This window comes from Epinephelus fuscoguttatus, linkage group LG1 (genome assembly GCF_011397635.1).
Source record: "Epinephelus fuscoguttatus linkage group LG1, E.fuscoguttatus.final_Chr_v1".
Classification (NCBI taxonomy): domain Eukaryota; kingdom Metazoa; phylum Chordata; class Actinopteri; order Perciformes; family Serranidae; genus Epinephelus; species Epinephelus fuscoguttatus.
Window position 1 is genome coordinate 23,621,797 of NC_064752.1, and position 25,031 is coordinate 23,646,827.

The 25,031-nt window shown below is 40.2% G+C and overlaps 1 protein-coding gene across 2 annotated transcripts; it reads right to left on the minus strand.

Annotated features, from left to right (window-relative positions):
* Positions 1-24,460, minus strand: LOC125896696 (caM kinase-like vesicle-associated protein). 2 transcript variants are annotated; one of them, XM_049589510.1, is made up of 11 exons: positions 24,241-24,460; positions 8,449-8,574; positions 8,219-8,350; positions 5,524-5,598; positions 4,523-4,661; positions 4,278-4,398; positions 3,778-3,853; positions 3,548-3,678; positions 3,334-3,412; positions 3,162-3,249; positions 1-1,466 (listed from the first exon to the last, which is right to left on the minus strand). In XM_049589510.1, exons 2-11 carry the CDS (start codon positions 8,541-8,543, stop codon positions 1,167-1,169), a joined length of 1,236 nt encoding a protein of 411 aa, XP_049445467.1. In that variant the 5' UTR covers positions 8,544-8,574; positions 24,241-24,460; the 3' UTR covers positions 1-1,166. The 2 variants fall into 2 exon arrangements, with proteins under 2 accessions (XP_049445467.1, XP_049445456.1); XM_049589499.1 differs by having other exon boundaries at positions 8,449-8,589.
* Positions 24,461-25,031: the final 571 nt, after the last annotated feature.

Consider the following 25,031-nt stretch of genomic DNA (forward strand, 5'->3'; position numbering starts at 1 on the left):
TTTATTGATTCACAAGCATTATAGCAAACCATTAGCTCAGCTAAATGTTGCTAAATACACACGAAAATAAAAAAATACACATGTATACAATGCAAAAATACATAGTGGTACAGTATATGGACTCAGCTAGAAACTCTGCAATTTACTTATTACAAGTGACAACACAACAACAACAACGGCTAAAACACCACTTCACATACAACGCTCTAAGTTTAGTTTCCTGTGTTTTTAATTGTGAAAGAGGACGGAACACAAGTATCAATACAGCAGCGTAAAAACCAAACAGAAGGGCAAAGGAACAGCTAAAACATTTCAAAGAAATCGGTAAGTAATTATAATCAAGTTGTTTCTTTTGAAATATTTCAGTACATTACTGCAACAAATATTAAGGCACTTCAACTTAAAAATATGCTTTCTTGATGCCTTAAAATTGTAAGTTGACAAAAGTTGTACTGAAGATAAACCAGCAGATATCTGGTTTGGGTGTTAAGCTGAGTCCACTAATTGTTTTTTTTTTTAATCCAATTGTTACGTAAGAAGTTGTAGGAATATTTAAAAGACAGTCATAACTATTTAATATATATCTTTTAAAATGTCATAAAATATATGTAACTGTGAATGTATTGCAGTTAGAAGCATGGTTTCTGAAGGGTTAACTCAGAGACGCATGCAGAAAACTACTTTAATAAATTAATGGATTTTCGAATCTTGACATGATCAGTTTACCAAATCTTTCAACTCATAATTTTAAGTCACAAGACACGAACTCAGGAGTTTAAGTTCTGAAGCTGAAAACTAGCAACTTGTCGAAACAGACAAATACACCTATATACAATGAGCTGATGAGTAAAGGTGAGCTGATTTCACTAAATTACACTATGAGTTTTTACAGTTTTCAGGGGAAAGGAAACAACAGAAGAGCTACTTTGCAACCAGCTTTAAAGGGACTGTTACACAAAATAACGAGGGAGAGTGGAGAACACTATTCAATAGACCGATTAATACAGAAGGCAAAAATGATGAAATGCATGGCGTCGTGAAATAACTCTGCAAACTGGGGGATAGTCGAACAGCTTAGACATGGTATCATCATGCCAAATGTATTGGCTCTACTGCACATGTGCTTGTTGGTTGGCAAGGGTCCTCTTCTCGTATTTCTCTGGCGCCTAGTCTCCCTTTCTCTGTGGCAACATTTGGGGAACCTCGCCGTTGCACCGTGCCTGTGGCTGCTCCTCCTGCCTGGCTGCACTGGGCTGGGAGGGTGCAGAGATGGCGGCAGTCTGTGTGTCAGGAGCCTTTTCGCTAAGAACAGCCTTTAAGCTGGCAGCAAGGCCGTCGCCGCTGCCAGCTGGAGGAGCAGGAGCACCGCCGGGTGTGTTGGGGTCAGCTGCAGCCCCAGCGGCCCCACTATCCCCCTGCTCAGATGCTCTGAGTCTCTTCATGAGGGTGGTCACTCTGACAGCTTTCTGTGAGTGATTAAAAGAGATGGAGGGCTCAAATTAAGAGATAGCATTAATCAAACAAACATGCACAATAAACTTTGCAAGGTGTTTCAAACTGCAGCTCAGTTAAATCAGACAAATTGTAGGGATATAAACATGTTTTACATTTCAGACAAGAGAATTTGTATGTTAAAGAGGAGCTACGCCAACTTTAAAAATTTATACATGTCATTTCTATGGTCTAAGACAGTGTAAAAAAAATATTAGTAAACATGAAAAACTCTCCTCCAAATCAAAAGCTGAAGTGCTTAAACTCAAATCTGTGATGTCATAGGGCAGGGGTCAGCAGCCTTTACTATCAAAGGCCATAAAAGCTCTCAAGTAATCTGCCTGGAGCTGCAAAACATATTTGAGCCTCATACTGAAGCTAACAGTAAGTCTAAATTCACCCATCACCATTGCTAACAGGTCTAAATGAGCATCTATTAATATGTTTTACCACAAGGTGGCTACTCTGCAGTCGGCTATTTATGATTGTTTGGTGCTTTATCTTTGCAGGGTTGGTGGTAAAAGAAAACAAATATGTCCACACACTGTTAAATTCTCTATTGTCCTCCAAGACTTGTTTTTAAAGGGAATCCATAGCTAGCTTAGCGAGGGAGATCCAAGACAATCCAGCACTACTGAAGTTCGACAAAATTTAAAGAAAGAGGCGACAGGCTGTACGATGCGCATTTATTTGATGACATTTAAAAACACTGTTTCATTCTGTGTATGGGCTACATATTTTTTAAACTGAGAATGTGAGAATCACTCAAGGCCCACAACAATGAAAAATGAAAATAAAAATGATTTAAAAAAAAACAGCCGTTAATAATTTCAATATAATTTTTTTTGCCAAAGCCCAAGGGAGCCACTGGAGAGGGACGAAAGTGCTGGGTGTGGCTCCAGAGCCACAAGTTACCTACCCCTGTCATAGGGTATAAAGTCTGGAGCTGCTCCAGACAGACAGATGATAGAGATGACACTGAGAGCACACAGGGGAATGTTCTGAGTATATGGGTACATTTTCTGTTTCAGAACTGAAAACACTACAATAGAATAAAGCTTATGTGGATATGCAAAAGAAAACAAACATTCTGTGGGTCCACAAAATCAGTCTCCCATTCATTGTCTATGGAGCAGCTCCAGACTTTATACCCAATGACATCACAAGTTTGAGACTTTGAGAGAGAGTAGTTCACATTCTCAAATATTGATTGAACTTTCCAAGGTCAAAGAAATAACATATTAGTTGGTGTTGCCCTTTAATGGGAAATAAGAGGGTAAGCCATAAGTTAATATATGGATTAATGTACAAATTGGATACAGCACCTGATTATAGTTGCCACAGTTGTTGGAAGCAGTGAATATAGCATGTACATTCATATCTATGCAGTTTAAAATGGTGGTAATATTACACACACACACACACACACACACACATATATATATATATATATATACACACATATGTATGTATATGTATATATATATATATATATATATATATATATTGTACAGCAAATCTAAAATACTTCAAACAGACACTAAAGGAGAGTCCTCCTACTTGGAGACATGGGTAATAAACATAACAAGTTTGTGTAACATATATAATAATTGACAATATATGAGCAAACATGTATTGATATACAGTATAAGTTATATAAAAAGTAATACCTTCCACTTTGCTTTGGCAAAGTTCTTTTCTATTTGTGCACAAACGCCATCCTTGATGTTCTTGTCTGAGGCTGCATTTCCAGAAATCCTGAGAAAAGGAACAAGAGAACCACCTTATGAACACAAATGCAACAACATGCTGGAAAATAAGTTTTGTTGGTTTATTTATTACCATTCATGGGCAATGGCTTCCTGTGCAGTCAGCCGCTGATCCTGGTCCACTTCCATCAAAGACGCCACTAGGTTTTTGGCTGCAATACAAACAAACAAACAAAAATACAAACAGTGAATTTGCATCTCCAAAAATTAGAACTTGAACACATCATCAGTGACACGAAAAATACAATTACGTTAATGTGCATTTTAATAAAGTGATTATGTCTCACCAGAGTCTGAAATGTCATCCCAGTATGGTGAATCAAACTCATAGTCCCCTGACAAGATCTTTAGGAAGAGATTCTTATCACGGTCATCATCTTCATCAGAATCGTCATAGAAAGGAGGGTTTCCAGACAAACTGTTGGGTTGGCAGAATAAGGGCATCATACACACATTTTGATAAAGTCACTTAAATATACTTCAGTAAAATTACTATAGTATATTTATGAACGCTTACAGTATATACATGGTGACACCGATGGCCCAACAGTCCACAGGTCGTCCATATCTCTGCCTCCCAACCACTTCAGGAGCTGCAAGCCACAACAGACTTTAAGCATTCTATACGCTGTAGCTTTATGACCACAAACCTATCAGATCAACTTAGCTAAAACTTAATTTTATTGATCCACAGTCTGCATGGATGGATTACCAATACCTTCAAAATGTCATTTAAATTAACGCAAACCAACCAGGGAGAGACTCAAAACGAACACAAAAGACCACAAACAGATGCAAAGGAACTGCACCGAGACACAAAAAAGAAACTAAATTACCACAGAGACACAAACCCCCCAAATGATGCATAACGACTACAAAGAGACGCAAAACTACAACAAAAAGGAGGTAAACCCACCACACAGTCTGTGTGTCTTGTTACTATGGAGAAGAAGTGGTGAGGCCTCTGCATACCCATTATCTCAAAAAACCCATGACAGTCTGGTTTATGCCACTCACCAAGATATTCTGGAGTCCCACATGGGTCCTTAATGAGTCCATTTTCCAGTTTTGCCAACTGGAAGTCACTGATAACAATTTTGGAGTGCTTCAAACGGTTAAAGTACACCAAGTTCTCCAGCTGTGAGAGCAAACACATGACGTTCATCAAACTGGAAAACATTCTGGTTATTCATACACTAAATATTGTTTGGCCTGTGGTGAAATGCTGCAACCTCTCACTAGGTGTCAGCAGTGTAATATACCTTAAGATTTCTGTGGACGATTTTCAGAGAGTGCAGGTAAGCTACAGCCTCCAACACCTGCCTCATGACATTGCTGGTGTCCCTCTCAGAGTAGTATCCTTGATCTAAGATCCAGTCGAACACCTCTCTGCCCGTAGCCCTGAAGAGACGGGACATCCACATTGAATGCATGTCACTTGAATAAAAACATATGTTGAATAAAACATCAGGTTTATTTGAGATGAGGAGGGAAGTATACAGGGCACAACAGTAGGGTTGCCAGGTCGGGCTACTTTTGAAGGGTTGCCACGTGGAATTTTTTGTTCGCTGGTTGGGTAGACCTACTTTGCATGCAAATTACATGAATAATGTTGATAGTAAAAACACATATTTTAAATGAAATAATTTATTTATACCTAAATTCTGCCCCACTGACTTCGGATCAGCATGTATGCTAACACACACAGAAACACACATACACACACACACACACACACACACAATCGTGCTTATTGCTCTCCGCCCACCAGTACAGCGTGAAATCAGGTATTGCATTAACTACTATAAATGCATAGGAAGTAAAAACAGTAATTCATGCTGTCCAGGCAGAGAGGAGGAGAGACGAGGGAAGAGAACATGAACAGAGAAAGCAACAGGTTAGTCTGTGCGTCAGTGTATTCCTCTTCACGCACACAGAGCTATATTTTATTTATGACAATATACTGCATCTAATTAAAGAAGACCATTTTAGGACCTTGGTGAAAGAACTGAGGAAACCGCTTTTAATGCTGGCACGCTAAACGTTTACAGTGTTACTTTGTAGCTATTACAATACATTTGGCGATGATAGCAATGCTGTTGGACTTTAAAAGTAGCGTCTATAGTCTGGCAAGGGCATATTTTGACTTCTGGTGTCAGGCTCGTTTTAATTGGCCGTCGGGCTGGTTTTGTCACACAGACCTGGCAACCCTGCACACCCGTCTGTGCCAACATTTCTCTCAAGTGCCTCCAATAATACTCACAGCTCCAGAAAAATGAAGTACTCTTTCTTAGTTTCAAAAGCGTCAACCAGCTGGAGGATGTTATGATGTTTTACCCTTTGAAAAGCGTGGAAAAGGGGGGAGGGAGTAATGAGGGGGGAGGAGAATGGAGGGATGTAAGTGGGATTAAAATGAGCAATAAATAGAGTCAATGAGTAGCACAAGCTATAGAGCTATACAGTCTCATGTCAGACATTCAGGACAGGCAAGGGAAAATTAATAACTCATCGACGCTGGAAATACATCAGATATTTCTGCACAACATTTAAAACCTGCCAGAGTTATTTAATTTTGGGCCTTACATGTTGATTGCTGCTATAATATGCTTTCCTTTGATGGTGAATCTGTTATTATTTATTGTTCTTGGTGCAAAGTACAGCAACAATTAATTCCCAAGACATGACGACACCAGAACATGTGATCAGAGCAAGCGCGGTGGGAGTGTGAGCGGAGGGATTTTGGATGGAGCGCAGAGGAGAGCTTTAAAAATTGGATCATCACCTTATCTCCTGCTCACTCCACAAGTTTGAAGCATGCCTGACCCAGGATGCACTTCTGTACTGCACACAGCATAGATTATATAAAATAACTGAAGCAGCCGTTGTGACATCACCCATTGGTTTGTGGACTCCTGTTTTGAAGCCTCGTGTTCAGCATTTTGGCTATCACTATCTTGTGTTTTTTGGAGCCGGAAGTAACCACATTTGGATGAGAGGGTGGGAGTGTGGAGGATCAAGGGGTGGATCTGACTCGTAGACTGTGGTAATGCCTCGCAGACAGCCTGTCACTCAAAGCAGCCACCCCTTAATTATACAAAACTTTAAGCCTTAGTCAAATTTAAACAGGTAAGTTAAAAAAATAAATTAAACCCCTGTACAGTTGTCAGCTGTCACTTCTCTTTACTGCTGTAAAGTTGGGCATTTTAACATGCATGTCGAAGGGGGACTGACTCCCTTTTGGAGTCAGTCCCAAGTGGCCATTTGAGGAACTGCAGTTTTTGGCACTTGTGACTGCTGCGAGCTCGACCATGGAGTTTAAAAGTACTTTCAAAACAGGTGTACTATTCCTGTAACACTAACAGATGACAGCTTGCGTTGAAGCTAAAATTAAAATACCAATGCAGCTGTTTCCCTTTTTTTGGACTGAGCACTGAACAATTTGAATGGAGCGGGGTAGCCTGGAAATCCAGAGTTCTCGCAAGAGCACAATTTGAATTTGCTCAGCGAGTCGTTCTGGCAAACAGTAATGATGCTCATTACCCATGCCGTTGGAGCCAAGCTGCACCAGTCACATCGGTGTATCTGATATAGGCGGGCCAGAGGCGAGCTAAACAGATGATGACTGCAACAACAAAGTCCAGAATCAGTCAGTAGACATTGCAAGATGGCTACGGATGAACACTAGTTGTTTGAAACGGCTTTGACCGCTACAGTGAACGAGTTAGACTTGGCTTTTTCTCTAAAAGAGGAACAGAAGACAGTGCTCGAGTCTTTCCTTTGCAAGAAGGACGTTTTTGCTGTTTTGCCGACCAGATACAGCAAGAGTCTAATCTACCAGTTAGCTCCGCTGGTAGCGCTCTGGATACGACCCTGTGTATTGTTCTGATTGGTCGCAGTGTTATCCAATTGCGTGCAGCGATATTTTCAAATGCATGCTTGGTGCCGCCCCTCAAGTTGGGCCATTTGCATTACTCATAGCCAGACCCTAAATCTTTCTAGATTTGGGTTTGGATTTCCAGGCTAGGAGCAGGGTGAAATCTAATTTAAACGTGAAGCGATATTGAGTGGCTCGGCCTACAGTGGCTTTGAGCAGGGGGAGCGGAGGGAACAAAAAGCTTCATGAGGAAGCGAGAAGCATTAATTCTCACCGCTCCACTGTGCTCACAACCTCAGGACGATACTTAATGCTATGCTATTATGACCCGTCAGTCTATTTTACAAAAGTTTTATAGGGTACTTTGGTGACATTCTTTATTTTTATGCATTTTATATTTCATTTAATTTATTCTATCATTTCTGTTACTGTCAACAAATATCCAATAAAAAGACCAAAACCAACAATGTCATAATTCGCCACATAACACTTTCCTACTTCTCTACGCTGTCTGTGGCACCCAGCCGAAAATCCATTTGTTTTAAGTCTAAAGCACAGCGAACAGACTACTTTAATTAAAAATGGCTCATTTCCTCAAGAAGCTGTAAAGCACTGTAATTGTTTTTTAGCAAACATTACTCAAAGAGGAGTAAATATTGTGTTTGTTGGGGACTATTTTCAGCTGCGGATTTGGCGCACCAATGCAGCAGGAAAGTGAATGTGGGATTAACTGAATATAAATTACAGTGTCCGTCTTCCGCTCCAGTGGCACAGAGAAATATGATATATCAAGATTTGGCAACACAGCCAACATTTCTTAATAGGATCGATTCATCGTTGGTCTTGGTTGTTTTACTGGATTTGTGAAAAGTAAGGAAAATCTAGAATATCACCAGTCTTATCCTTGTATGCTACTCGAAGAATGCACAAAGGCAAAATTTCAGGATGCTGGTTTTTGAGCTTTCACACCACACTCTGCTACATTTGTGTCTCAACCTGAAGAAATAGTTTTGCTACTCATTTGTGCCAGGTCAGTGCCTCAGACATGTAGGCTCTATATCGAGGAGCTTAAAGCATCACTTACATCTTTAAGATCATAATCTCATTCTTGGCAGCTTTCCTCACTTTCCTTCCATCCTTTTTGTTAAACTTTTTACAGGTGTACATTTTCAAGGTGTTCCTATCCTTCGCCCGGAATATCTCACAAAACTCCTCTCTGTTAAAAACAGGAAAGAAGAGACATACATCATGCTTTGGTTATATTTCCTTGAAGTCTTTATGCACTTATCAACATTAAAAAATAGCTGTACTCACGATTTAACAATTTGCCCGAGGTCATATTTGTCGGCCACCTCTGAGGGACTGTTGTAATCCTTCTTCTCCCCGAGTGTCAGACAACCAAATGGCATGGCAGCTCGTGCCCTACAGCCAGGGAGTGACCTGCCACAACACAACCTGTTGACAATGTGCAACTTGTTAGATCTACCAGAGCAGCGTGCATATCCACAGTGTCCGAAGAGGGATGTGAACACTGGTTAGCTAATTGGTGAATAACATAAAACAATATTAGTGTAAATGTCGTGTTGTAAAGATTGCAGCCCAAATTGCTTTACAGAGAAATAAACGGTTTCATTAATGACGATAACAGTAATGGAGGAAACGGTTGCTCAGCGATGGCACTCCACACAAAATGAATGCCGTAAATCAATGCACACATTTATATAGAGCAGTCTGAGCACATGATTATTTCCCTCTTGGAAACCTTTTTGGTCATACATCTGAGGGTAGCTAAGTGTAATTGAGCTGGTGGGAGCAAATTATTTCAAATTACCACAAGAGCAAAACAACATAAAAACGAAATTTTCGGATAACATAATCATCCTCGGTGAACTCTGTCAGACTGCCACGCTTGTTTCTCTCCACTCTGCAGTGAGTCAGCTCTGTACTGCAGCAGCACCATCAGCTGTAGCATTATTCATCTGTCTGCTTTCTACAGAAGAGAATATTCAGATGGACTTGACCCTGTACTGTTGCTGTAACTTTTTGTCCCCTCTTTTTAGACTTCGAAAGTCTCTTGAAAGTTGAGAATGCTATTAACGCCGCAGCTCTGGAGGAACAAGCGTGGAAGAGTTTTGTGTTTTCATTTCTGTTAGCAAGCCAGTTGTAACTACTCACAGTTGACATGCACACTGTACTTCAGACTGGCCCACAGTTTTCACATTCCCTGAGGTGCGTCAGCCAATAGCAAAATGTTTGAACACACAGTCAAAATAACTATACGAATTATCATATATTTGCAAACAACATTTGCTGCGATCAAAGCTATACTTGGTAACTTTTGTAAAATGTACTTCTTGTTATATTTGATGAAACAGTCACTATATTCACACAACAGGACAAGACAGATAATCTGTGAAACAAATTCTATTCCTCAGCACTCTCATTTGCCTCTAATGGCCTTACTGCACGTGAATGAAAGCAACCAATCAGGGCACAGGAGTCTCTAATGCAGCTGTCAATCATGTCACTGTCACAAACTAAAAAACTGCATTGCCTATTTTTCAGCTCAAATGTTTTCAGAGACACATTTTAATGAACTGTTTAGTAGGGATGCATGATATTGTATTTTTTTTGCCGATATTTATAACAACTTATTTGGCTGATAACCGATACCAATATTGATATATCCACTTTTTTCCCCACCTAATTTAAGTGATCGTCAAGTCTGTTCTGTAGTGGAATTAAGATCATATTATGCATGCATACTCTTATCGTGAGTAGATGGTGACATTAAATTGAATACTTTTCAATATATTTAATATTCATTCATTGTGCAAAATTTAAAAAAGTATGTTGGCTGAAAGAATGAGATCACGGATAAAAGGGGCCAAAATGAGTTTCTTCTGTAGGGTTGCTGGGCTCAGCCTTAGAGATAGGGTGAGGAGCTCGGACAGCTCGGAGTAGAGCCGCTGCTCCTTCGTGCCGGGGGTCAGTTGAGGTGGTTCGAGCATCTGATCAGGATGCCTCCTGGGTGCATCCTGTTGGAGGTCTTCTGGGCATGTCACACTGGTAGGAGGCCCCGGGGCAGACCCAGAACACATTGGAGGGATTACGTATCTTGTCTGGCCTGGGAACGTCTCGGGGTCCCTCAGGAGGTGCAGGAAAGTGTTGCTGGGGAGAGGGACATCTGGGGTGCTTTGCTTGGCCTGTTGCCCCCACGACCCAGCCAGAGATAAGCGGATGAAAATGGATGTATGGATGTTGGCCGATTCTGATCCTTTTCAGTTCTCAGTTCCTTTTAAACCAATATCAGCTGACACCGATGACGTGCCAATATTATCGTGCATCCCTGCTGTTTAGCTGTCAAACAAGAAAGTTGGTCCAGCCAGTGGGTGGTGCTTGGCGCTTCGCTTGACTGTCTCCAACATGGCAGCCAGGTCACAAACATTCCCATTTTCCATCTAAAAAGTACACTAAAATATGTTTGAGGAGAGAAACAGGCAGAATTTTGATTCATATTTGATCAGCGCTGCCTAGTTTCATAGTTGACATGACTGACATCTGTGTTACAGTCTCTTCTACTCTGACTGATTTCTGGCAAATAACATTAGAGGCAATAGGAAGAGGAGGAGGGACTGTCTCATATATTACTGTCTGTATGTAGAAACAATTTCAGCAAAAGTGACAAAAGGATATTTTCATAAATGTTACCAAGTGTAGCTTTAATATACAGTACAATCAAGTTACAGTCTTGCTGTAATACAAGTAAAACAAGAACTACAATTTAGAGTCATCTACCTTAACAGTAGGGATGAGTGATATGAATAAAATCATGTATCACAGTGTATGAAATGTAAGATATCATTTAGTTTAAATACGGTAAAAATGTCCTACTAATCTCATGATCTTATTGATGTAAGAATCAAATTAAAGTCCAGTCTGCCATGAAGCAGAGCTGCTCACTGATTTGCAGCACTGCCCACAATGGACTCATACAACCAGAGATATACTTTAAAATGATGGATACCATAATGTTAATGGTGTGGAAAAATCTATAACGGAAGACAAATTTATATAATCTCCTAGTGTGTGTTGTCATATCGTGCAACCATACTTAATTGTAGCATAAATAAAAAAATACACTCTAAGTCAAACTCACTCTGCTGACCAAGGTAACACAGACTGTTCATCTGGTAACACAACATAAAGAGTTGCAGGATAAAACTCTGTATATGACATCTCTAACTGCAGAACACAAAAAGCCCAATAACTGAAGTTCACCCACATGAAGTCCTTCAACACGTTTTTATGCCAATTTCACAGCCTCAATAAATAAATAACTTAGCATTAAATAACATAACCCTGCTGCTTTTTTTTTCCCAACATGAAAACTGGAGAATTACCGAGGACGTGGGGTGATGCAACACTGCCGTATTTGTTATAACATCTTTTTCTGATGTGGCCTGAGCAATAAGGCCTGTAGTGTTTTGAATTAGTAACTTTCTGACATGTTTTTAGTAAAAGATGTGAGTTACTAACGGACTCTTTTGTTGCAATCAACTGCAGAAGTGCAGCAACACACTTACATATATGAATATATGCAATTTTAAATGATGGGGTTTGAATTGCTGCAGCTGCAGAATATACAGGTCCACCACTACGAGCTAAATATTACTGGTACAATAGGATGCTTGTATGGAAAAGAGACCCAGTTTTTTGGCAGGCCTTACAGTAGAAATGGCAGCCAGCGAGGGAGAGTGGGAGTAGAGAAATTCTGACTGAGGTGCTGTCTGGAGCCTCAGTCAAGACCCTATCAGAGGCAGAGATTTCTCCCAACTTTAGCATCCAGTAGTATCTGTAGTACAACAAAGAGTGGTCTTATAAATATATATAAAAAAAGGAGTTTGAAGACTACACGTTACAGACCTGGTCTATTAATGTGATGTATTACTGTTTATTATTTGCAAGCAACGAAGCAGAAGGTCTAATGCCAAAGATCTTCTGTTTTGTGAATCAGGAGAGAGCCCTTTAGCTGAAGACAGTAGGCTGTGTATACAGTGTGCTACTGTCCACAAGGGGACTCATTACTCTGTGATTCAGTCTCCTCAGATCTCTGCTGTGTATCTGATATAAAATGTGTTACCTTATGTAAATTGGTTATTATAACTAGGAGAGTCTGCTTCCACCAGTGTTTCTCATTTTGGCCTCTTTATTAATATTAATGGAACTTATCTGTCTTTAATCCATACACTGCAGGGAGAAGAATTAATTCATTATGTGAATGATTCATTTGGATACAATCCTATACATAAACAGGGTGCTGAGGTAGCTGTGCTCCAGTGCTTTGGGTCTCTTCCTTTCCCAGTCTCGGAAAACATAAGCTCTCAGTCTGACGACGATAAAGCTTCTGGTGGCAATGGCCATGTTTTTGAATAGGCACTGCAGATGGAACAGCTAAGTGACCTGCCACCACCCACTATTCCTACAGTTCAGTCCACGATCAGCCCCCTTCACCCCTTGATCCGGAAGCAGAAGCCCTTAAGAAAATGCTAAATTAGCATTTACCTTGCTATGAAGTATTAGCTTAAAAGAGAGGTGGCTAAGGGTAGGGTTAAGGTAAGGGCAAAGGTTACATCATGCTACTTATAAGGTGAATCACATCATCATGTAAAATGAATATCAAAGTGGATAACTGCTGCATTTGGCCTTATATTTATTCACAACAGCGTGACGTTGTAGCAGGGTTCAAATAACTGTTTGTCTTGTGTATTGGTGGCCACCATTTGTAGGGGCGAGCCATGTATGCTCCAAACATACAAATAGCTGCAGCTATACATGTCTCAATCCAGCCAAGACTTCCATTTTGTGCACCAGTCATTTCATCTGGTCTCTATGAACAGATATTTGCACAAGACTGCAGATAGGCTACACTTTTAAAAAGCTAATATGAAGCTAAATTCTTATCAGATGTTGGTGGATGGGTTCAGAGTTTACATCTCTTTGCATGAAATGTTTCTCTGCAGCTCAAACCTGATTGGTCCATACTACTTGGACTACAAACGGTCTACAAACAGACACCAGAATGTTTCCAATACAAAAATCTTGCCTACACGTTCTGCACACCTATGCAGGTAGAGATCATCTCTTCCCCCACAGACAGATTACATGATCATTTCTTCTCACAGAATCAGTCAACATGTCACTGTTAAATCTAGTCAAAGTCTTTATGCCTGTCAGTCAAAAATGGTATGACATACTTGTTTTTCAAACATTTTCAGTGGCATTGGTTAATCATTAACAGATATCCCAAACACTCAGTCTATTAGTATGAAGTGTTAGAGCAAAATGACAACAACTGTGTCCTCAGCTGTCTGTTTATGCAACAGCTTGGTTAAGGACAGGCATATCACGCATTGACACTGACACTGACAAACACAGTGGGTTAAATCATCTTCCACTTGATGATTTACATAAGCGAAACAAGACGTATACAGTTTTTGGTATATTTATGGTAATACTTGCCTTCATAAGAAGTGCTCATCCCAGCTATAACAAGAGCTCTTACCTGCCCCTGATGTTACCTAATCTTCTCAGCGAGGCCCCATATGTAGGCTATGATCCTCACTGCAGCTACCGGTAATACCATTTGGGTTCATGCCAGGGAAAGAGTTTTAAGCAGTGACAGCCAAAGTCATTTTAGCTGGAAGTTGTCCGCTACACAGCACAGAATACCAAAAGAGATGCTCTGTCAATATTCAAGGGATGCAGTATTTTTACAGGGGTAAAATACTGTTTAATACAAAATACTATTGATTTCTTTTTTCAATTTAGGCTACAGAATCACTATAGTCACAAACTCATAATGAAGACCCTAAGGTACTATTTATCTTTAATTAACTTGGGTCCTTTGATGAAAAATACAATAGAATAGTAAGGATTAACCAGAAGTGGTCCAGGATGAGGTCGACTTGTCTGAGCTGAAACTTTGCCTCACCTTTTCATCTTTAATGTCTATTGATCATAAAGCTCACATCCCACGGTCAAAATGGATGTGTAGTTTAAATTTTTTAAACACGAGCTGAGCAAACACTGTATTAGTATTTTCATGACAATGATTTATTAACCGTACTGTCATGTCACTGCAAGCACACACTGCAAGTCATTTTTTTTATTAAGTAAACTGTGTGCAACTCTCACAATAAGCCAGACTTGCTTTGATGCTTTGATTTTGTCAAAGTGCATTTGGAGGTCAAGTTGGGAGGAAAGGCGAGTTTATTTACTCAGCACATTTCAGCAACAAGGCTCAAAGTGCTCCACACAAAGCCTCAAAAACATCAAGATAAATTGCAAAAAAACATATTATAAAAGGTGTTAAAATAAAATTATTAACAGTCATTAAAGAGCAAGAGAATAAGAATAAAAACAACCTAAAACAGATTAAGACAGATATATAATACATGAATAAAAGTTACAGTGCAGTAAGCTCCAGCTGTATTAAGGTACTGAGGAGTATTAAGAAGTCTTGAACATATGTTTTTCATGATGCTCTTCTTTCTATTAAACAGATGCGGAGAAGCTGTGTTTAGGCGATGTATTGTAGTGCACAATATGTACCACCAGAGGTCAGTCTCTACTGGTGGAACTGTCAGCTGAGCTTAGAAACATGGCAACTGTCAGTAGTAGGGATAACAATACAGGACTACCGAAAAGGAAAAAGGCCTCTGCCCCTGTTTGGGAGAATTTCCATATATGAACTTTATCTTGAGATGACTTCTTCAGACTACTAAAGCAGTTTTTCCAGCAACATTATTTTATTTAACCCATCATCTCCGCTCAGCCCACTGATGTGCAAGGCCGTAACTACCATTGAGGACACTGAGGTCATGACCTCGGTATTTTTTCCCGACCTAAATGAATGAATAAAATGAAAATAAAAATAAACCATTTCATTTGTGCGGTGAAAGTACGTGGGAGGACCAATGGAAGGTGATTGAGTGACTCTCTCTTCTCTATAATAACAATTATTTAAAAAAGAAAATTCTGGTACTCTTGTTTGATCGACGCAGCTTTCATACAGCTTTGCACACACATTATTCTTAGATGGATTACTCACGAATGCAGGGTCGCATAGAAATGCCACACATATCATATGAAAGTGCAGGATCAGTGCTTTCCGAGGATACCACACACATCATTGTGCTGTCATCCCATCATGCTATAAATACAGATCAATTGTCTACAAAATAAAAACCTGACGAAGTTATTATACAGATCTTGTTATCAGTCACTTCATATAGTGAGGAATATCGTATCTTACCACGTCTTAGGCTTGCGTGTGTTTCTCCCTGTCTATCCACATTTGTAGTCCGGCTTTCAAGATGCAAATATCTCCATATTGTCCAGTTGACACTCCATCAAACTTTGTATGACAAGACCAGCCACTTCACCTTTGCGCACCCAGACAACTGTAGCCTAATTATGCATGCGTGACAGGGCCGTAGTCACCATATACATTGAGGGGGACATGTCCCGTAAAGAGCAGCACAGAGCACAGAGAAGTAAGTCAAGATCATGTCGACAAGAAAACGTCCAGAATTTTTTTTTTACTGCAAAGTGGCAAATATTATTTTGGAGGCCATCACTGCACTTGGTTGACTATTTTTCTATTATCTTAGATGTAAATATTGCATGTTTATTTCAAACCACATGTATGGGACAGCTGTGAAGTGACAGAATGTCCCGCCATCATGGTTGTTATATTGCCAGATTCCAGAGAGTCTCCCTTCTTCATATATGGCAGAATATGTCTTCTTCCAACTTGCTATGCTGAGATACATGTAAAAATGTAAGAATTTAGTCACACGGATTTGTTTTTTTCATTGATATAAAAATTAATATAACTGACAACTGACAGATGAAGAGAAGTACTTCCTGCTAAAGAATAAGTGGTTCAAACATAATTATAAATACCCTCAAACAAAGTTTGGTGAAAGGCAATTATGCTATAGTATGAAGTGGGAAGAGAAACATGATAAGATGGGATTAATCTAATATGATGTGTGTAGTTCTTTATAGATGTAGCCTCTTAATTTGGCTGTCAAAGTACACCAGATTGAAGGCTTTTGATATATAATTGACAAAAATTTCTGACCCCCCCACGTGCACCACGACTAAATGACCTCGGTATTTCAAAAATCCTGCGTACGGCCCTGCTGATGTGTCGCATCTGCCGCTGCACCAAGTATCATCGGGTCCTCCAGCAAAGAGGGTGCTTAATTCCTATGTATTCATTATTCTATGGGCCATAAGTATTCAAGCCCAGCAAAACTTGTCAAAGTAGGCTAATTCCATATTAGAAGCGGTGGGAATCACAAGGGGATCCATGATACGATATTATCATGATACTCAAGTCACGATTCAATATTATTGTGAGTATTGTGATATAATATATATGGGATAAAATATATTGTGATATATTGCGATTTATTACCTTTTTTCAACTGTAAATTATGTCCCCAAAGGAAAACTTTACCATCTGTTTTATCTAATAAGATAAAGTTTGTCCATCTCACTTCAGCTATTTTTTTGAAGCAGCAAAACGCATGTAGTGGAATGAAAAAGCAATCGACTATATTATTCTAGTAGGCTACATAAAGTTTAATTTGTAATATTAATTATTTATGTATACGATACGATATTGCTGCACAAAAATATCGTGACTCTTTGCTGTATTGATTTTTTTCCCCACCTCTACAGCATTGTAGGCTAGACAATGACATACATGCTACAGTGACTTCTTTCTCCAGTAGCTTTTGTTTGTTTGTTTGTTTGTTTGTTTGTTTTTGTTTTTTTACACAAATATGATACAATACGATACCATACAACACGATACGATACAACACGATATACTTTTCCCATAGGGAAATTTGTCTTGGACTCATATGCCCTGTAGACAATAAATGCACAGACAAACAGTACAGTAAACATAACAACAAAAAACACATACCCCCTCCCCAGTGCAATACAGTAGACTATAAATAACATCAGATAACACATACCCCCCGCCCAAAAAATATACCATCATATACTGTATACCCCAGTGAAATATTAGGAGGGTATGAAGGTATCAAAAGATAGATACCACCCTAGCCTACAGTGCAGTGTAAGAAATGAATGATTAATTGGTGCAGTAGCATCCAAAGGGATAAAGTCTCTTCTGTTCAGCCATTATCTTTATTGTTTAAGTTCATCCCACACAATGATTTTGATTCAGTGCTGTATTTCCTAAAGAAGTATGCACAAGTACAGAGCACCCAGAGGTGAGTAAAGATGGTTGGAAAATGTTACAAACTACTAAATCCAAATTCTTATTTTGGCAAACAAACACGATGTATTTCAGTACAGCAGTCGCCTGATCAAAGTGCAACATACAATAGCATGCCCCTCTGTCCTAAAGAGGAGGGCTGTCAGTCCGCCATTAGTCTGGAGAATGATGAGTTTTATATGCTTTGGTTAAATCACATTCTCCGCATGAATCCTGCGAGAACAATACCCACACTCACAATTAGTGTTTTCTGGCTCTCACCTAAATTCACACAACTGTGCTGCCTGGGTATCAGAGTGTTTTCTTTTCATAATACGTGCCTCAATCTTCCTGTACTATGATGCTCACTCAGACCAATAGCAGCATACAGACAATGCACTCAGGGACGAATACTTCTCCTAATTTCCTTTTTGTCATGCCTCACTCTTCCATAATGTTTTAAGCATGGTGTATTCAACCGACAGACGTCATCAGATTCATGGTCACTTTTGAAATGGCTCAAACCAAACGTATCATGCCATGTCTGAGGGATATTTTATCTCATCTTGAATAGGCCACTTTAGTAAACCTTGGTGGCTTCTGTTTCTCAAAATAACAACACCACCGAATAGCCATCTCACAGAGACAAACAATACGGTGCATTTAAAGCAAAGTTGAGGAGCCTGGCTGATGTGAGACCGTTTAATGCAATCATTACACCTCACAATGAATCATAGATCCCCTCACCTGTTCCTGGAAGCTTGACTCACAGTGCACCAAACACTAAACAGTAACTATGATAAGTCAGACAGAATTTTCTGCGCACTCCGAACCCCCCCGTCCCCCCATTCAATGCAATCTTAGAGATAAAAGGCTGTTCTCCTTCACCAGAAGAAGAAAAGGATGGAAGGCACTTGACTATTGCTGAATCAGGGCTCTTTTATCTTTGCCTTTTTGAAAGATCTGAATGAAGTGTTCTTCATTAATGGGAATGTAAATGCTGTTTCAAATCCAGACTGTCGCAGAGCTCGGCACTGAGAGAACTTAACTGTGGACACCCTTGGGGGATAATGACAAAGGCAGAGCTATTTGATAAACAGATTTCATATCTGTGTCCAATTAATTTTCCAGTAACCACTTCAAGTGAGATTCTTTTGTTTTCAAAAGTAATAACAGACATAATTTACAAACTACAAGCATCACATTGCCAAAAATAAGCAACTCAGGCCTACATGATTTCTTCTTGATGTCTGCAATAGAGTGGTGCAGGGACGATGTTTATTCGTAGGCTAACCCAGAAGTTAGTATCGCCCTGGTTCCCTTGACAAAAAGCCAATCGAGTTTTTCCATTAGATTTTGGATTATTGCAGAAAATATTTTCACAAATAAACACCACATTTATGATTTGTTAAGCTTAAATGCAGGCACCAGAAATAAAAAGCTAACGTTAAGCTATAAACTATAAGAGTTATAAGAGTTCATGTTCGGCATAATGATTGTCAATGTCCCCAACAACCTGTCGCCTCATTTAGCCATTTGTTAACAATTGCCTTTTTATGACACGTAAAAGTTTCAAAATTCAATCATCTTGTGAATCTCTCCCAGTTTGCCTTAACCACAGACCTTATTTCAACCCTTGAACCAAAAACACTTTAAAACCACTTGACTTTAAGACGAGGGAACCAGGACTGCAAATGTGTTTTAGGACTTATTCCTGCAGTACTCTATAAACAGTGTTTTACCAATAGTTGTAAATAATAGCTTTCTGCATTGTTTAATGAAAATTGAATCAATAAAATAATATCCATCATGGCCACAGATCGAGACAGGGCTTCAGAGATCAAATCAACTTTTCCAGATAATTCGGGATATGTGTGAGTGTTGGAATAAAACCAACTTGTGTGTGATTAGTTTGAGCAAAATTATTACTGCCCTCAGCCCAACAGAGGGGCTGGCAGTGACAGGACCAATGGTTCCCACTAAAAATGGCAACAATTACTGTGCATAGGAGGGGAAAAAAATAGCTGAAAAATTGCCCAACAGGAGCTCAAATTTGATAAAAGGTCAAATCACATCTTCATTAATGCAAGAGACGGAGCCAATCAGGGTCTGGAGCACATTCCAGGATACCACCACCAACGTCTCCGACGACATCAATCAATTCACTGAGTCTGTGGTGGATTTCGCTTCAACCGATCACCACCAAAATTTTAGCATCTGTTCCTTGTCCCATTATCAACCTTTCCTGAAAATTTCATCAAAATCCTTTCAGAAGTTTTCGAGTTATTTTGCAGACAAACAGACAAACAGACCAACGTTGGCGAAAACATAACCTCCTTGGCGGAAGTAACAGAAGCAACTGTACCCAAAACTAAATCATTCCACATTGGAAGCCATAGATTAGTAGAACCATCTGCAAACATGGACAATTATAAAGCAGCAGCCTACAATCTAAGAAGAGGCAGAAAAAGGGACTAAATTACAATGCACAAGTTGAAGGAGCTGACAGGATCGCATTTCACTGGAGTCGTAGGATTCCATGTGACAAATAAATGATTGACTGAAAAAAAAAAGTGAAACAGAATGGAGAGCGGGGGAAATGTATGACATCCATCTGTAAGCCACAAACCACTCTTACATAATATTACAAGAAACAAAGGAGCGATTCAGATGTAGCGCGGCCTTTCTGATTAGTTTTGTTTTCACTGTTCATGCTGTTTTTAAAGTGAACAAAGGAATAGCTTTTGAGGAAATATTAATGATAATATTAATTGAAAACGGTTGCATAATGTTATGTTAACCCAGTAAGTAATGCCATCAATTGAAATAATGTGTAATTATTTGGGACTATAGAAATGAGTAACTTGATTTTTCTAAGGAAATGCTGAGTTCAAAAGCTGTCACCTCATAGATAAAGAAATACACATCTGCATCACACTAACTAATGGACTCTGATTAACCACAAAAAGAGAGTGTAAGTCACAACAGTTATATGTTACATTACATGACATTTCATTCATCTTCCTTAACCGCTCATCCCTTTCAGGGTCGCAGGGGGGCTGGAGCCTATCCCAGCTGGCATTAGGTGAGAGGCGGGGTCCACCCTGGACAGGTCGCGAGACTGTCACATGTCTGACACAAAGAGACAGACAACCACTGACGCTCACATTCACACCTACAGCCAATTTAAAGTCACCAACTAACCTAATCTGCATGTCTTTGGATTGTGGGAGGAAGCTGGAGTACCCTCGCTGAGACGGGGGAGAACATGCAAACACCACACAGGGGAGGGGTTCATACCCACCACCGTGCTTACTACACAGTGCGACAGTGCTAACTAGTGCCCCACCATGCTGCCACATTACATCCCTTTACATTATATTATATACCGTGAGTTGAAAGAGCATTATGATGGCCTAAAAGACCTTTAGATTATGTACATAAATATTACTCTACACGACTGAGTGATGATGTCAGTCTTATCTCAGGTGACATTAAGACACCCACCACAGGTCTAATTTTGAAGAATAAAAACACAGGATGGATGATACATCTTCACACTATGTTCCAGCTGTTGCTGCACGACACTCAACTAGCCTGAGGGGAAATGCTATAATTTTAAATAAAACATGTTTTCCTCCAACACCTCCCAGACACTGTTGGTTCTGCTTTCCACAAGAGGGATAAGAAGACATCTCTGCACTATGTTCCACGCACGACCGCCTGATTTTGACAAAATTGGGGGAAATTATGCATTTTGGGACAATGCTCTGGCAGCTAAAAATGACAGTAATTGGTCTGATGAGGTTCAAAACCCCAATTCCGATCCACTACATCTGCAACTGGTTACACCATCTAACACTGAAATTACACTAAACAACGTAATGAGGGTGTTATAATTCGAGGCACAACTTTGCAACTAAACAGCGTTCCAGCTGGTGCAGATTTACACTGTTTGGCCAAAGGGGAATGCTATAACTCAAGGTAAACTATGTTTGAAACATCTCAGACACTCGTACTCCAACTTCGCTGAAGGAGACGATACATTTTGGCTCTCTGTTCTGGCATTCAATAACATACCAATTGGCCTGACTGAGGTGCTAAATCTAAATTTCACAGTTTAAAAATCCCAACTTAGAGCTGGGTAACATGAAACTGCTGCCATATTTTATTCCATGTGTTAAATAATTAAATCCATGTTCGACATACTGAAGTGCAGGGACATGAAAAGGGATAAAATATTTAATTTTAGAGTTTCCAGTTTCCATGACTATCAATTCAATGTCAAATTAACATGAGGCTTCTCACTGTGATCGAGCCAGAGTGATTTCTAACTTTTAAACACTCCGACTAATGTGCTTGCTGAGTCGTGCTGAGCTACTGAGATGAAACGTGGATGATGCATACTGATTCTCCTGAAAGCTGCTCATTTTTATGGATATTGTTTACTGTTGCCTTGTTACAGTTTGTTGTAGGTCCTACTGGCACACTTTGTCAGTGTCCAAGGGGAAGCATGTAACTCTGTTTGTGTGCGTGTGTGTATGTAGGAGGATATTTATGAAGTATCAACTGAAATTTCTCGAGCATCTTCTGAATGCAGTTTGGGTGCACTGAGAATACAGAGTCACAACATCTAACTCAATCAAAATGTTCTGCTCGATCACCGACTGAAGACGTCGACTAAAGAGTAGACATTTTTCACCTTTTTTATTCGCTACATAACAACATACAATTGATGTGGTGCCTTTTTTTGATGAAATAATCATTATGTGGCTGTTTCAGAACTCAGGTTCGTTGGTCAAAGTCATGTCGGACGGTGGCAGTAGGCCAGAGAGAACCGTGGATTTGGCCACAGCCGAGCCTCTTCAAAGGGAACAGCTCGGTGACAGGGGGCAGATGGTGGTGGTGATGTTCGAGCCAAATTTTAAAGCCTGTAATGCCTCATTTATGGAGTAAATGTCGCTCTTGCTGGCTGCGAACACAAAGAACATATTCACACTTCTAATTTTCAAGGACGTTATATCAGACTTGAACAGAAGCAGGAGAAATGTGTTTGTCTTTCTCAAACTCCGGAGAGAGAGCAGAACATTTTGACGAACAGCCCTCCTTTGAGCTCCACTCTGCTATGCATTGACTCCACCATTCATCACTTCATCACCGGCTCATCTGACCAGTTTCTTCTGATGTTGTTTTGTTGCCATGGTCACAGAGTGCTACAGTATGCACCACGGTACTGTCTGTGCAGAATAGCTCTCTGCGTACTCATCGGCATCACTACCCAAAGACAACTGCCACTGCGTGTGGCCTGAACCCCATTTACTGATCTGGACTCAGACACAGTTTGCACAACAAAAATCCTGAATATTTTCCAAACTAACAATAACAAATAATTACTGCGTTTCCATCTATTTTAACGTGTCAGCCTGAAAACACCGTGTGCCCCAGTGTTCTGACAGCCACTTTAACTTAGCTGAATGCCCAGTGACACACACCACGACCCAGGTAGCATATTAAATTCAGTGTGAAGCCTGTTACATAAACAAAAGGCCCAAACTCTATTCAAATGAGCCTTTTTGAACATTCTATTCAATGATGAATCTTTCACTGTTTCCCAGAATGCACCATCAAGGCTAAGAGGAAAGGAACAAAAACAGCTACCTGTGAAAAAACAACGGTGTGTGCCAGCATTTCTGACAGGCAGTGATACATGCAGCAGCTCACTGTACATCAGGGGTTGTATCTATATAGGTTTTTAACCATTCTCCTTCATAAACCTTGTGTTTAATCTTGAAATGTCAGCCATTCATAAATAAACCACAAAATGTTCAATAGCATCATCATGTGTCAATAAAACCTCTGCAAAGCGCATTCCAACACAAGATCCCTTCTCATAGCAGGTCTACTGTTTCCTGCGTCAAACCACCTGGCAGTGCAGCAGCAGGGGTTCCCAAACTTTTTTTGTTTTTGCACAATTTACATGTATGCCACCCCACTGTTGTGATGTCCTATGGCTGATCCAAGTGCATTTTTCCAATGCTACACAACACTGGAGCCCTTTTGGATGACCACACACAACTGTGCGTCCTCTCCTTTCTGCTTTATTCAGTAGAGGACGGGCAGCTTCTCTGCCCTGGCCTGTTAGCAACACTTGCTCTTCCTCTGGGGTGTATAAAGTGGCGGCTTAACACTGGCAAAGTAATGCAATCACAAGCACTTTGGGTGTGAAATGATGACAAATAACGACAAGGAGGCAGGGACACCGCGAGACTGAGACTGTGAAATGTGAACTCAAGAGGTGCTGCAGTCTGAGTGCATGAACAGCATGCCTTATGTAAATCTGAAGCGCAGTTGGAGCAAGTCTTTATGAACTATAAAGCCCATATTGTGAGGGGACTTGTTGAGCGTAATGCGTCTAAAGATTTATGCGTAAAGTTGGTTTTCACAGCAAACAGGTTTCGCCTGGAAATGCACTGACAGCCTCACTGCTCCAGCTTGACAGTTTAAATATACAGTATTTGCGCATCACCCGGGTTAGACTGATGTTGCAGGAAAAAAAAACTCTCCTGCAGGTTTCTTAAAACGCGCGGGCTCCTCTGATATTTCAACCTAAAATGTTTTCTCATCGCAAAAGTTTTCAAAACCAATCATGCGTTTGGCACGAGACGAGATCAGGACTCAGTGAGTGAACGAATAAAGCTTGGAGAACATTCCTCGACATTCGTCACTTCTCGCCTTTCTGACAGCAGTGTTTTGCAATCTTATGACGGTAAAACCAAAAAATTACGCAAACTGCATCCACTCACCTTCAATGAAGTAAACTGGTGAAAATCAATAATCCAACCCTCGGTCTGATATTTGGAGTATGTTCCTGTTGCGGCTTCACTTTTTCCTTCCACTGATTTTACAGCACGCGTGCTCGCACAGAGATTTAAGATCCTCGAGCATTTCCAACAAGTCAGCTTGTTCACGGGAGTATTACGTGAACGTGTGATGGTAACAGCGGGCTATGATGCAGGAAGGAGGGGAAGTGTGTGTGTGTGTGTGTGTGTGTGTGTGTGTGTGCGCGCGCGCGGGTGCGATGCACGGCGCACAACTGCAGTGTGTGTGTGAGTGTGCGTGCAACAGTGCAGCAAATGTTTTGACAACAGTATCGTCATGTTTAGGGCATTTAACAGTGATGGAGCGGGGTCAAAGTCCCCCCGGATGTTGGTGCCTGTCATTTAACGAAATCTGATCCCAGAATAGGAGCAGCTGCTCCCATCTTTACCCCCCAAAAAACTTAGTTCACGCGCACAGTCTCCATCCCTCCTTCTATAGGGAGGACAGCTATGTGTCCATGGGTGTGTTTGTGACTTCATTTCATATCACGCTACAGATTTTTGTTGTGTAAATTGTATTTATTTGGAGAGAGCAAGAGAGGCACACACCTTGTTTTTCCATGAACTTACAATACAGATTGTGGTTACACACAAGACAAATTGTTGCATATCTTATCATGAAAATTAATGAACAGATACAGGGTTACAGGACTCCATGGGAACAGAAAGGTAGCAAACACTGCCCCGACACACCCTGATTGACCTTACATAATGTA